This window comes from Silene latifolia, chromosome 1 (genome assembly GCF_048544455.1).
Source record: "Silene latifolia isolate original U9 population chromosome 1, ASM4854445v1, whole genome shotgun sequence".
Lineage (NCBI taxonomy): Eukaryota > Viridiplantae > Streptophyta > Magnoliopsida > Caryophyllales > Caryophyllaceae > Silene > Silene latifolia.
In genome coordinates this window covers 125,799,805-125,813,525 of record NC_133526.1, presented here as the reverse complement: position 1 = coordinate 125,813,525, position 13,721 = coordinate 125,799,805, and the positions used below count along the sequence as shown (strand labels likewise).

At 39.0% G+C, this 13,721-nt stretch overlaps 3 protein-coding genes across 3 annotated transcripts; all 3 read left to right on the top strand.

Moving 5' to 3' along the window:
- The first annotated feature begins 2,962 nt into the window (after window positions 1–2,962).
- Window positions 2,963–6,210, top strand: LOC141655295 (uncharacterized). Its single transcript, XM_074462384.1, has 3 exons — window positions 2,963–3,126; window positions 3,208–4,454; window positions 4,913–6,210. Exons 1-3 carry the CDS (start codon window positions 2,963–2,965, stop codon window positions 6,208–6,210), a joined length of 2,709 nt encoding a protein of 902 aa, XP_074318485.1.
- A 7-nt stretch (window positions 6,211–6,217) lies between these two features.
- Window positions 6,218–6,688, top strand: LOC141655288 (putative mitochondrial protein AtMg01250). Its single transcript, XM_074462376.1, has one exon. It carries the CDS (start codon window positions 6,218–6,220, stop codon window positions 6,686–6,688), a length of 471 nt encoding a protein of 156 aa, XP_074318477.1.
- Window positions 6,689–8,003: 1,315 nt separating this feature from the next.
- On the top strand, window positions 8,004–9,769 carry LOC141655280 (uncharacterized). The gene is made up of 3 exons (XM_074462369.1): window positions 8,004–8,466; window positions 8,563–8,955; window positions 9,339–9,769. Exons 1-3 carry the CDS (start codon window positions 8,004–8,006, stop codon window positions 9,767–9,769), a joined length of 1,287 nt encoding a protein of 428 aa, XP_074318470.1.
- Window positions 9,770–13,721: the final 3,952 nt, after the last annotated feature.

Genomic DNA, 13,721 nt, shown 5'->3' with positions numbered 1-13,721 from the left:
GCATGCAAGGTTTTCAATCGAGCAAGTTATTAAACATAACATGTGCATAAGTTGAAACTACTAACAAGCAAGCAATCTTTATGAAAGCATATTAAATTAAGTATGATTCTACCCCCATGTTTGATTCCCCTAATCCCCCAATAACTCTAGCTAGGAGACTACTCACTCATGGTCATGGTAAACTGTGGACATGGGCCACTTGCTATGTGCACATGGGCGACCGCCGATCCGTGGACGTAGACCACCTACACGCCAAGCCAATCTGTAGATGTATAGCGGTCGAAAAGCCACGTTTGGAGGCGTAGAAAAGCTTTCGTACGGATCGTTTTAGATCGGTCGGTTTCGTCTCGGCAAAGGTCTTGAAACGATGCAAGAGATGTTTGGAGTCACCACTAAGCATTTGTGAGATGCTTGGAACCCGTTCGAATCCACTTTATACCTAGGTCAGTCAAGGCAAAAAGCGGTGCTTGACATAGGTACTAAAGATAAGGACTCGTCCCCCTTTTAGCATTATATGCCTAAAATGACTCTCGTACGTCCTGGATAAGGCCATCCACTATCCAAAGGTTCTGAGTAAGGGGTGAGGGTATGTATTGGTAAGCCCTTTAATCGGACACCCAATCCCGCCCGCATTAGTGGCCTCTACTGATCGATCGTGGTTGTTTAAGTGCAAGAGTTGATAAAACGGTTTAAATGCATGAATGCGCATCCAAAAGTCTTAACCTAACATGTGAATATTTTCTAAGTCGATTATTTATGCATGTACCAAGAAATTGGTGTCAAAGTTGGATTTAGATTGATTTGCATGTGAAACGGAAATTAAACATCCATTTACCCAATTCGGATTATGGTGCTTAACACGATCCATTATTTTGAAAAAGGGTGTCAAATGACAAAGTGTAAAAACGTAAACTTGTCAATCTGATCCGTCATGTATTCGGGTTAACCGAAGTCAGAATCGTCCTAGACAAGTGCTAAAACGAGGCAGAACAATGCCAGGCAGCCCCTTTGGGGCGCGAGCCACACGGCGAGGCAATAAGGCCTTTCCAGGTTTTTAAAAGATGAAAACCGGAGGCCTTTGGGGCGCGAGCCACACGGCGAGGCAATAAGGCCTGTCCAAATTTATAAAAGATGAAAATAAGAGACTTTGGGGCACGAGTCTTGAGCTGAACTAAGAGGTGTCTCCTGGTTGCAAGAGGGTTGTTTAAAACCATTTTGAAAGGTTGTTAAAAAGGTTATTTAAAACCGTATTTGTGATGAATGATTGCAAATGTTGTTTGCATGACTCGGAATAATTACTATTATGTTAGTAATAATTACTATTGATGCCTGTCGTTGTGTGCACCAAAGATAAATTTATAATTCCAAACTACAACTATAGATAGTGGCAGCCAGGGTCGAACCACAGAGAGGCGATGCAATTATTAGTCGTCTGATTTTAGTCTAAAGTAACAAATGTATGGGGGATTTGATTTGAGTTGATCTATAACTAAAGGCAATAAATGAAAAGTAAACTAAGCTAAAAGATGAAATCAAATATTAAAAGGGTGCTAAGATGGTCGGTTCACTGTAGTTTCGGCGGCAGTATACAGGTAGGTCTAAAACAAACACGTGAGACGGGAAAATAAGAAGTCCTCTCGGTCCATTCTCAACAGGTAGCATCTTTCGATCTCGCTATAGGTCCCTAATATCACTAATGCTAACTTTCGTCCTGAAAAGTGATTTAAAAGGCTAAATTAACTCATCTTTCGATCTCATTAATCTAGTCGTCTTAATTAGGTAGGCTATCTCCCTTCCCTATCTTTCGATATTTATTGGGTTGGTCAATTCCTGAACATTCAACTAGTCGCGTGCACTCGATTCGTCAAATATGGAAATTAAATTAATTAAAACGAAGCATATCTCTCGTGGCCAGTCGATCGACCAGGGAACCCAGTCGATCGACCATGGCGCGTTCTAGGTCTTCCTATTCTAATGCCGCATATACTACGGATTCCCTAGATCCTAGCACATGGTATTTAGCTACTCATACTCATGATAAAAACAACAATAAGATTATCAAATAAAGCTAACGAATTCATTCTTAAATTTACTGAACAAAAGACTAGCATAAAGCGATAATTTGGATTCCGGGCAACTATTCTAGCAATTCTATACTATGAACGAAATAAAAGCAATAAAACTGATTAATGGAACGGCGGAAATACCGTATGAAAACAGGAGAGAAGAATTGCAGAACCAAGGTCCAGAAACCGAATGCAAAAGTAAATTGTATTGAAAACGAAACAATCTTGAGAACTCTAATTACTGATGATAATCTAAAAACTGAATAATTATTCTGAAAAACCAGGTTACGTTATATAGAAATATTACGTAACTTTATTTTCAAACCTAAAACACAATGGGCTTCCTAATTCTCGTTCTATTAATTCACGTCAGAACCACGGTTTGGTCGATCGACCATAGAAGCCGGTCGATCGACTGGACTATACTGAACAGTAGCTTCTGTAAGTCGTGCGTTGGTCGATCGACCATAGGAGGCAGTCGATCGACCACTGTAGCTGGTAGTCCGCTTTTAATTCTTCATAAAGTTGTCTTTCAGGCCTCCAAATGCGCACCAAGTTCATTTCTCGAGTGAACACTTCACGTCAAATGCAATGCCTAGTACTCGGGGACGGATTTAGCTCGATATCTACTCATTTTCACAATAATCTGCAATACTACAAGAAAATACGAAAGTAGACGAAAATGGGGAAAATGGTAGCATAAACTACATAATTGAGCTCTGAAATGCGTGTAAAATGAGGTGTAAAACATCATATAAATGACACGCATCAACTATTATGTTAGTAATAAACGAAATATGAATTTGACAACATTTTGAAAAATGGAAAAAAATGAAACCTAGAGATAGAGAGAGAAGCTGCAAGATCGTCTAGGGTTTCAAGTTTTCAAAGAAATCATGACTAAGAAATCTGCTGCTACTACTCACAAACATAATAATTCCAATCCTAAATCATCCTCATCTTCTACAATACAACCAGAAAAGGCAAAGCTGTTGGGGAAACCAGATGTTGAAGAAGGCCATAAATTCAAAAGTGTACAAGAGATAACTGGTGTGGCCGGGTAGAAATAAAACTGAAAAGAAAACCTAAGAAAAAAGAGCCCTAATGCCGACTGAACTCACGATCAATCTTCATCATTTAGGGCTGTAATTTCTATTACTATGGCTCGTTCATCATCATCTAAATCTCCAAAAAAACATAGAAATAGTTCTAGTAGTAATGAAGTAGTGCAAGGCAGTGATAGAAGGACAGGAAATGAGACGAGGAAGGGACCAGATGAGGGAGACGTGTTACGTACAAAACCCATGCATGAAGTGAATCCTGTACCAGGATTATCATTTGAGGATGAGGAGAATCCGGATGCAAGCATCCAATGGGTCACCAAGAGAGGTAAAAAGAATGGTAAGGCTTCTGTTGTAGTAGAGACAAGTAATAGTAATGCTGAGACTGATGATAATGATATGGAAGAATTGTTACAGTTCTCTAGTGCAGATGTCAGTGATGAGATTGCCTATTGGACACAGGCTGTATATTGCTTTGTGTTAGGTGCTAACCCTCCATGGGAGGTGGTGCAGGGGTATGTGCATAGAATATGGGGGCGTCATGGTATTGACAAGATTTCCTTTTTACCTAATGGTGTTTTTTTGGTGAGATTTAAGGAAATGAAGGATAAAGAGGAGGTGTTGAATGCTGGATACCATATGTTTGATAACAAACCGTTAATAGTGAAACCATGGCAGGAGAATGTTGATCTTCTAAAGGAAGAGGTGAAAGTAGTGCCAGCATGGATTCGTATTCATGGTCTGCCTCTCAAGTTTTGGGGGTCATGCTTACCTGCCATAGCTGGACTGGTTGGCCCTTATGTTAAGTCTGATACTGCAACTGTGGAGAAAACGAGGCTAGGCTTTGCTAGGACTATGGTCGAGTTGAAGGTTGGGCAAGCTTTCCCCTCAGCTGTTAAGTTTAGGGATGAGAATGGGCAAATTGTGCAGCTAAAGGTTGAATATGAGTGGAAACCAGTCTTGTGTGAAAAATGTAAGGGGCTAGGGCATGAAAGTAAAAATTGCAGAAGGGGCCAGGACAGACAGGGTCAAGTCAGAACTGTTGGTAGGAAAGTGTGGAGGCCAATTCCTAAGTCCAGTGGGGGGAACCCTGCTATATCTGAGAAAGACTTTCCTGCATTGACTGTGATACCTACTCGTGTGCATAAGCCAGCATCTGAGTCATCAGCAGCTACAGAAGCTCCTAAATCACCAGATAAACCAGACTCAGTCCCAGAACCTGCTGTTTCAGGCTCTTCTGATTCTGGTGATGGCAATCAGGTGGTTGAGATTACAGATGTTACTAATGAGGAAGAAGATGAGGAGGAAATTCATGTTGAGGATATTGGTGACCCAAACATTAATTTATCCAATAATGAATAATATAGGGTTTTGGAATGTTCGAGGTATGAATAGTGTAAATAAGCAAAAAATTGTTAGAAGTTTTATTCAGAATAATGAAGCTTGTTTATTTGGTTTGTTAGAAACCAAAATAAATGGTGTTAATGTAGGAAATATTGCTCATAATATGCTTGAGGGGTGGAGTGTCACAACCAATTGTAGTTTGCACAAAGGAGGAAGGGTTTGGTTATTATGGAGGCCAAATATTTTTGAGGTTCAAATTATTCAATATGACCCTCAATTCATTCACTCCCAAATTACTGTGAAAGCTACTCAGAAAAGATTTCTCCTGACATTTGTGTATGCTTTTAATGAGGGCTCAGAAAGATTGGATTTGTGGGATAAATTAAGGACCTTTGTTAGGCCATGTACTCCTTGGGCAATTCTTTGGAGATTTTAATACAGTCATATCACCTGATGAGAGGTTGGGTGCTGTCACTAAACAGGAGGATATGGAAGCATTTGTTGATTGCCTAGCTGAATGTGGAATGACTGATATACATGCTACAGGAGCATACTTTACATGGACAAATAAACAGGACCCTGAGCACAGAAAGTATAGCAGGATTGACAGGTTCCTGATAAATCATGACTGGTTAGAAGAATTTCCTGATATGAATGCTCATTTCCACCCAGAGGGACTAATGGATCATACCCCATGTATTGTCAGGAATATCAAATTGGATGGTAGAAGAAATGCAAGCTTCAAATATTTTAATATGTGGGGAAGTGCTCCTGATTTTCATAAGATTGTCCAGCAAATTTGGGGTCAGCAAGTTGTAGGTTCTAAAATGTTTGGGGTGGTGAAGAAATTGAAAGCTCTTAAGGGAGAACTTAGAAACCTGAACAACAGCTGTTTTTCTGATGTTGAACTCAGAGCAAGCCAAGCTATTATCAACCTGGAGAAAATCCAATTACAACTTGAGGAGGAGTATGATAGAACAGATCTAATAGCTGATGAAGTGCAGGCTCTGGAAGAAGTGAGGTATTGGTCTAAAGCTAGGGATAGTTTTCTGCAGCAGAAAGCAAAGACTCAGTGGTTGAGTGAAGGAGACAGCAACACAGCTTATTTTCACTCAGCCATTAAGTCACGCACGAGAAATAAAATTGTCCAGATTGAGGACCAGAGAGGCAACCTTTGTACTGATACAGTCAGCATTCAAAGAGCTTTCCTGAACTTTTATCAGGATCTGCTGGGTAGCCAGAAGGGGACTGAACAAGTGAGAAGTACAGTCCTGCAAACAGGTCCTTTCTGCAATGAGGGTCATATAGCATCTTTATTAACTCCTGTTACTAAAGAAGAAATCAAAGGGGTGGTGTTTGCAATCCCTAAAGATAAAGCACCTGGGCCTGATGGGTATACAAGTGGCTTCTTTAGAGATTCCTGGGATATTGTTGGGGATGATATTTGTAGTGCCATCATGGAGTTCTTCACCTCTGGAAATATGCTTACTCAGATTAATGCTACTAATATTACCCTCATTCCTAAGTGTGATAGACCTACCACTGTAAGCCATTTTAGACCAATAGCATGCTGTAACATGGTCTATAAGGTGATATCCAAGCTGTTGTGTAACAGATTAGCCCTTGTTCTTCCCGATATTATTCATGAGAACCAAGGAGCTTTTATTAAAGGCAGGTCAATCATTGAGAATGTTCTCATATGCCAAGATATTGTCCACCTATATGCTAGGAAAAAGTGACTCCTAGATGCTTGTTCAAGATAGACTGCAGAAAGCTTATGACACAATTGAGTGGGATTTTGTAGAACAAATGCTTCAAGGGCTTAAATTTCCCTCTCACTTCATTCAGTTGGTGATGCAATGTGTTAGATCTACCTCTTTTACCTTATCTCTGAATGGGAGTAATTTTGGATACTTTAAGGGACAGAGGGGCTTGAGACAAGGAGATCCAATTTCACCACTTCTTTTCACTATCTGTATGGAGTACTTGTCCAGGCTAATTAAATTTGCTACTGATAGATGGCCATTTCAGTATCACCCTTTATGCAAGAACCTAAAGCTTACACACCTCATGTTTGCAGATGATTTATTGCTATTTTGTAAAGGAAAATCTCAGTCTATCTGGTTGCTTATGAGGGCTTTCTCTTCATTCTCTAAGGCTTCAGGGCTAGCAATGAACAATGCTAAGTCTGAAATCTTTTTTAATGGGGTTCTTTGAAGATATTAAGGAAGGGATAAAAATGGTGACTGGTTTCAAGGAAGGAACAATGCCATTTAGATATTTGGGAGTGCCTATTAAGGCAGGAAGACTTACAAAATCTGAATGCAAAGTGCTCTTCATTGAAAAAATGGTAGCTAGGATAAGGGGATTGGGAGCCAAAAAGTTATCCTATCTTTGGCAGGGTGACCCTTATCAATCTTTGTACTAAATACTCTTCACAATTATTGGGCTCAAATGTTCATAATTCCCAAGAGTGTCATAAATAACATTATGGCAATCAGAGGAATTACTTATGGGATGGCTCTTTGAGTACCATAGAGTTCCAATGGTGGCCTGGGATAAGGTAACTTTACCTAAGAAGGGAGGTGGTTTGGGGATTAGAAGAGCGATACGGAATATAGCCACCGTAGGTAAACTGGTTGATTGGATTTATTGTAAAGCGAGATAGGCTTTGGATCAAATGGGTGAGTGATGTATATATCAAGGAGAAGGACTGGTCTTGCTATACTCCTCCTGCTGATGCTACATGGGTATGGAAAAATATCTGCAAAGTAAAAGACAAGCTTAAGACTGGTTATACTAATGGCGGTTGATTTGTGAGTCCTAAAGGATATTCTATCGGGAGTGGTTATGACTGGCTTGCTCTGATCTTGTTCCTCTTGATTGGCCTGCAATTGTATGGAATAACTGGAACATTCCTAAGCATTCTATGACTACCTGGCTTAGAATGCACGAGGGTATGAATGTGAAGAGTAAGTCGATGAGATATGGATCTTTGTCGATGATCTCTGTGCTCGCTCTGTCGCCTACGATGCAAAAGTGGAGCATTTGTTTACTTCTGTGTATATGTTACCAAAGTTCAGTCTTGCTTAGCAAAATGGTATGGTGGTGGATTTCCTACGGTGGGATCGGTCCGCTTGCTACTCGGAAAGATAGCATCCAATGGAAGGTAAGGGTAGCCATGTTCAATGCTTTTACATATTCTATATGGTATCAAAGAAACAATGCTAGAGTGAATGATGTTCTGCTGAGGCCTGAGCTAGTGGCAGCACGAATAGAGGAAGAAGTCAAGAGAAGGGTTAAGGTGAAGTGTGGAAGTGTTGCTGATCAACCAGGTTGTGGTTGGCTGCAAAATATGGGAATGAATTGATTGCTTGTAATGGGATTCGATCCCTGCCTCTCTTGTAACTATTGTCTTAATTTTTGATATATAATATACTCACATTACACCAAAAAAAAAACTGGTGTGGCCCCGTTTGTCTTGGATGATGGTTTGGTGGAGGATGTGGAAGAAGAATCTGATACAGAGACTATGAATGGTCAGGATGATGCCTGGTATCAAATACACGGTAGAAAGATTATCCAAATCATAGAAGAGGAACCAGAGGAACTGCTTCAATTGACAAAAGAGGACGTCCAATCTGAGTTGGACTACTGGCAACAGGCTGTGGTGGGCTTCATTGTTGGAGCAAATCCTCCATGGCAGATACTTGAAAGTTTCCTGAAAAGAATTTGTAGCAAATATGTTATTGATAAAATATCATTTTTATCTAATGATGTTTTCCTTGCTCGATTCCATACAGAGGAAATGAAACAGGCTGTTCTTAATAGTGCACACTTTTTATTTGATAACAAACCCTTGATACTTAAACAATGGCAGCCTGATGTGGAACTCACAAAGGATGAGGTGAAATCTGTACTTGCGAGGGTCAGAATGCACAAGCTTCCCCTAAAATTCTGGGGGAACAGTTTACCTAAACTAGCAGGTCTGATTGGTAAGTATATTAAATGTGACACTCCAATTGAGTTGAAAACCAGACTAGGTTTTGCTAGGGTTATGGTTGAATTGCAATTGGGATAAACTTTTCCAGATAAGATTATATTCTTGGATGAAAATCAAAACTTGGTGAGTATTAACATTGAATATCAGTGGAAACCAAGCATTTGTTCCAAGTGCAAACATATTGGCCATGAATTGGCTAATTGTAGAACAAATAAACAGAGGGTTACCATGGCTTTACCTCAGAAAGTATGGAGACCTATTCCAAAACAACCTGCTGCTTCCATCACTACAAAAGCTCAAATCTGCAATCTGCAAAATGACAAAGAACAAAGAAGAGATGAAACAAAAATAGAAGCAACCCCAGTATCTAAAATCAAAGAAACTAGAGCTGGCTCATTGTCTCCTGTCAGACAAGTGAGAGCTACTAAACAGGGAATAGGGTTAAGTCCAGATTCCCCAACTTATAGGGAGGCTCTAACAGGTACCAACTCTTTTAAGAAGGGCATAGGCATAAGTGGTATTGATCCTTTACATCTTTCTCCATGATTAATTTTGGTTTTTGGAATGTTAGAGGGATGAATAAGGAAGACAAACAAAGAACTGTGAATAATTTTCTTCATGCTAATAATGTAGGTTTATTTGGTCTATTAGAAACAAAAATCAAGTCAGTTAATATGAATAAGGCTATTATTAAGATTTTTCATGAATGAAGTGTATCTACCAATAATGCCTATCATCCTGGAGGAAGGGTTTGGATTGTGTGGAAACCACATCTTTTTAACATTCACTTCCTACAGTATGATGCCCAGTTCATTCATATGCATGTGACTAACAACTTCAGTCAGCAATACTTTTTCTACACAGTCATTTATGCTTTAAATGGTGTTGGGGAAATGGAGGATCTATGGTTAAATCTGAAATCTATTGCCAAACAAATTCAAGGGCCCTGGGCACTTGGGGGAGATTTCAATTGTGTGCTGCTAGCTAATGAAAGATTGGGAGGTAGAGTTACTGAGGCTGAATCAGAACCTTTTTCTGAATGCTTACAACAATGTGAGGTGATGGACATTCAAGCCTCGGGGGCTTTCTATACATGGAACAATAAACAACCTCTTGCAACTAAGGTCTACAGTAGGTTGGATAGATTTTTTGTGAATAAAGAGTGGACAACTGAGTTCCCTGATTTCATTGCAAGTTTCTTACCTGAGGGACATTTTGATCATTGCCCTTGCCTCATTTGTAAAAGGAACAGTGGTTGGAGACAAAAGAAGCCTTTCAAATATTTTAACATGTAGAGCTCTGCCCCTGGTTTTCTGGAGTGTGTTAAAGGAGTCTGGGATCAATGGATACCAAGAACAAAAATGTATCAAGTGGTCAGGAAACTGAAACTTCTAAAGCCTGAGTTCAAAAAGATTAATAGGAGCTACTATTCTGATGTTGAAAACAATGTCGACATGGCTCACATCAGACTCATACAACTTCAGCAATTGTTGGTGACAAGGCCAGGAGAAGAGGAGCTAATTCAACAAGAATATGAAGCTCATCATCATTTCCTTACTCTTCAGAAGGCTAAAATGGAATTTTTAAAACAAAAAGCTAAGGCACACTGGATTACAAAGGGGGATTCAAACTCTTCCTATTTTAATGGTGTAATCAAAGCTAGAAGAACAAAGAATTTTATTTTCCAGATCAGAGACCACAAGGACCAGTTATACAGTGATGATGATGGTATTCAAAAAGCTTTCCTTGAATTCTACCAACTACTCTTGGGGTCTAAGACTAAGACTAGTAAAGTTAATAATGCAATTGTTCACCAAGGCACCATTTGTTCAGATCAGCACAAATCTATTTTACTAGCACCAGTCACAAAAGAGGAAGTAAAGCAGGTAATCTTTCATATACCAGATGATAAGGCACCTGGCCCAGATGGCTACTCTAGCAAGTTTTATAAAGATAGCTGGGATATAATTGGAGAGGAGGTCACAAATGCAGTGCTGGATTTTTTTGAAACAGGGCATATCCTTAAACAGATAAATGCTACTATGGTCACTTTAATCCCAAAAGTCAACAGACCCACTACTGTGCTTCAATACAGACTTATAGCCTGTTGTAATGTGATTTATAAATGCATATCTAAGCTTTTGTGCAATAGGCTGGCAGTTATCTTACCTGACTTGGTTTCTCTTAATCAGGGTGGTTTTATTCAAGGAAGGAGTATCATGGAGAACATTCTGATCTGCCAAGATATTATCAGACTTTATGAAAGGAAGGCTGCATCTCCTAGGTGTTTATTTAAAATGGATCTCCAAAAAGCATATGATACTATTGAATGGGATTTTTTAGATAAAATGCTTAAGGCTTTGAATATACCAGATCAGTTCAGAGGGTGGCTTATAAAGTGTGTTACCACTGCTACTTATTCCCTCAATTTAAATGGAAATGTGTTTGGTTTTTTCAAAGGGCAAAGAGGGTTGAGACAGGGGGACCCTCTTTCACCTCTACTATTTACTATTTGCATGGAATACTTCTCCAGATTACTAAAGCACACAACTAAGACCATGGACTTCAAGTTTCATCCTCTGTGTAAGCCTATGAAGTTGACACATCTCGTGTTTGCAGATGATCTTTTAATTTTTAGTAAAGGAGATACCCCATCTATCATGATTCTACTGAGGACTTTTGCTACTTTCTCTAAAGCTTCAGGTCTTAATATGATCAATGGTAAGTCCAATGCCTACTTTAATGGGGTAAGAGAAGAATTGAAAAAAGATATTTTACAGATATCAGGGATGGTAGAAGGCAAGTTACCTTTTAAATACCTAGGAGTGCCCATAAAAACCACCAGGTTGTCTGCTCATGACTATAAACCCCTCATTGACAAAGTAGTGCAGAGAATTAGACAACTTGGGGCCAAGAAACTATCTTATGCAGGGAGGTTGGTTTTGGTTCAGGCTGTGTTGAAAACTTTGCATAATTACTGGGGGAGCATGTTCACTTTACCTACTGGGGTGATCAAAAGAATAGAAAGTATCTGTCGAAATTTCCTATGGGATGGGGGAGTGGATTATATAAGATCCCCCCTGGTCTCATGGGAAAAGACTTGCAGACCAAAAGCAGAAGGAGGTTAGGTTTAAAAGATGATATTATATGGAACAAGGCAGCTGTGGGTAAATTGGTATGGTGGGTTGCATCCAAAGCTGACTCACTATGGATAAAATGGGTAAATCATACATATCTCAAGGGGATGAATTGGTTAGATTACTCTCCAAATAACAACTCCAGTTGGGCTTGGAGGAAAATCTGTCAAACCAAGACTCTCTTTTATGATTCTTACCAACATAACATGTGGAAAAATGTCAAGGGGCATGAATATACTATAGATAAGGGGTATGAACTCATCCGTCACAAAGGGGATGTACAGGACTGGCCGTCCCTAATTTGGAACCAGCTATAACTGCCTAAGCATAGATTTCTAGCTTGGATCTACCATCACAACAATATGAACACAAATGAGAAATTGCACAAACTGGGGATAACTGAAGAAGCTACCTGTCATATTTGTCGGCATGAGGTGGAAACTTTGGATAATCTGTTTTTTCAATGCTCTTACAGTAAGCAGATCCTTAACTTTATGGGGAAGAAACTCGGCCTCACACTTCCTCACAGTGACTCGGTTCAATGGAGGCTTCAAATGACAGGATCACAAAATCGAAAAAATAGGATCAATGCGATTTACAACGCCTGCTTGTATTTTGTCTGGAAACAACGGAATCTATGCAAGCATGAAGCCACTCTCACCAGACCGGAGAAGGTGATCCAAGCTATTTCAATGGATCTGAGATACCGGTTTCGAGACTAAATAAAGAATCCAGTTGATGTCATGGAAAATTTGATTTATACTAAGATAATTAATGAGGGATGAAGGTAGAAGGAGATAAAGGGAAGCTTGTTGCTGTAATGGAGGAAGTGAAAATGGGGATCTGATTTTGTTGATTAGGTTCTCTATTTTCTGTCTGTTGTATTTAAGTTGTTTATGGGCTCAGGTTTTATGGACTTATGTCCATAGGATGACGAAAGATGCCCACTTGCCATGTATTTTGACGGTTTTATCATTTTTATAATATACTTACATATTATCGAAAAAAAATATATTATGTTAGTAATATTCGTTGTCGGATTTGCAAGTTTGAAAAGCATAATTTACAAATAAAAAATGTAAAATATGTGTGCTTAACCGCTTTATCACCGTACTCGAATTTAATCGACATGGTATTTATTTTAACCAAGGGTGACATATGATATGGTCAAGAAGAAGATAAAAATAAAATGAAATAAAAGTGAAAAGAAAATGTTTGATTTGAACTAATTATGTTAAGTTCATTTATTTGTAATTAGTCGATATTTATCATCGCACTCGGATTAAACCGACATGGTATAAAGAACCAACGATGATTATAAATTATGACTAATATGCTTACAAATGTAAATAAGTGAGGAAAATGATAAAATAAAGTAAAAGGGTGTTAAAATACCCATTAAAATGTAATTAACCAAATCATATCATCGAATCACGGAATAACCCGTCATGGTATATGGAACTTAGGATGATTTTGGTAATGGTCAAAATATTTGTCATAAAAATGAATTAAAACGGTAAAAACCGTAATAGAAAAGAAGTCAAAAATAAAAGAAAGTGTTAAAGAAAAGACGAACTCAAACACGTTTGAGTCTGACCTGGACACCCCATTGAGGCGCGAGCCTCCTTGCATAGCAAAGGGCTTCTATCTCAGGCCAAAACTCGGTTTTGGCTCATGTATCGTATATTTGAATCGTGTTATGCATTGTTCATGCTTATAAACTCATAAAAACAGCAAAGACATGAAATAAGTGAGATATTTACACCCTAAAACTTACGTGTATTGATGTTTGCGAGGTAGACGACTTTAGAGACGGTTTTCTCGTTGTGACTACTCGCGATCAAAGAAATTTAAAAGAGTGCCTTAAAAAAGGATTTTGTTTTGAAAATATGTTGAAAATATGTTAATTAAAACATGTTGATTGATGAATTGAGTTGGTCAAATGGGTCGGTCGAATGCACGGTGACGGTACCAAAGAAAAGGTGTAAGGCTTGTGTTTTCGATCGGTAGGTCGAAAACACATGTCGATTTTGTGACTTAGGAAGTCGAGTCTAGATGTTTAAGGGAAATGTGAGGGGGCGGACGCTCGCGTAAGGATTATGGTGTGTGA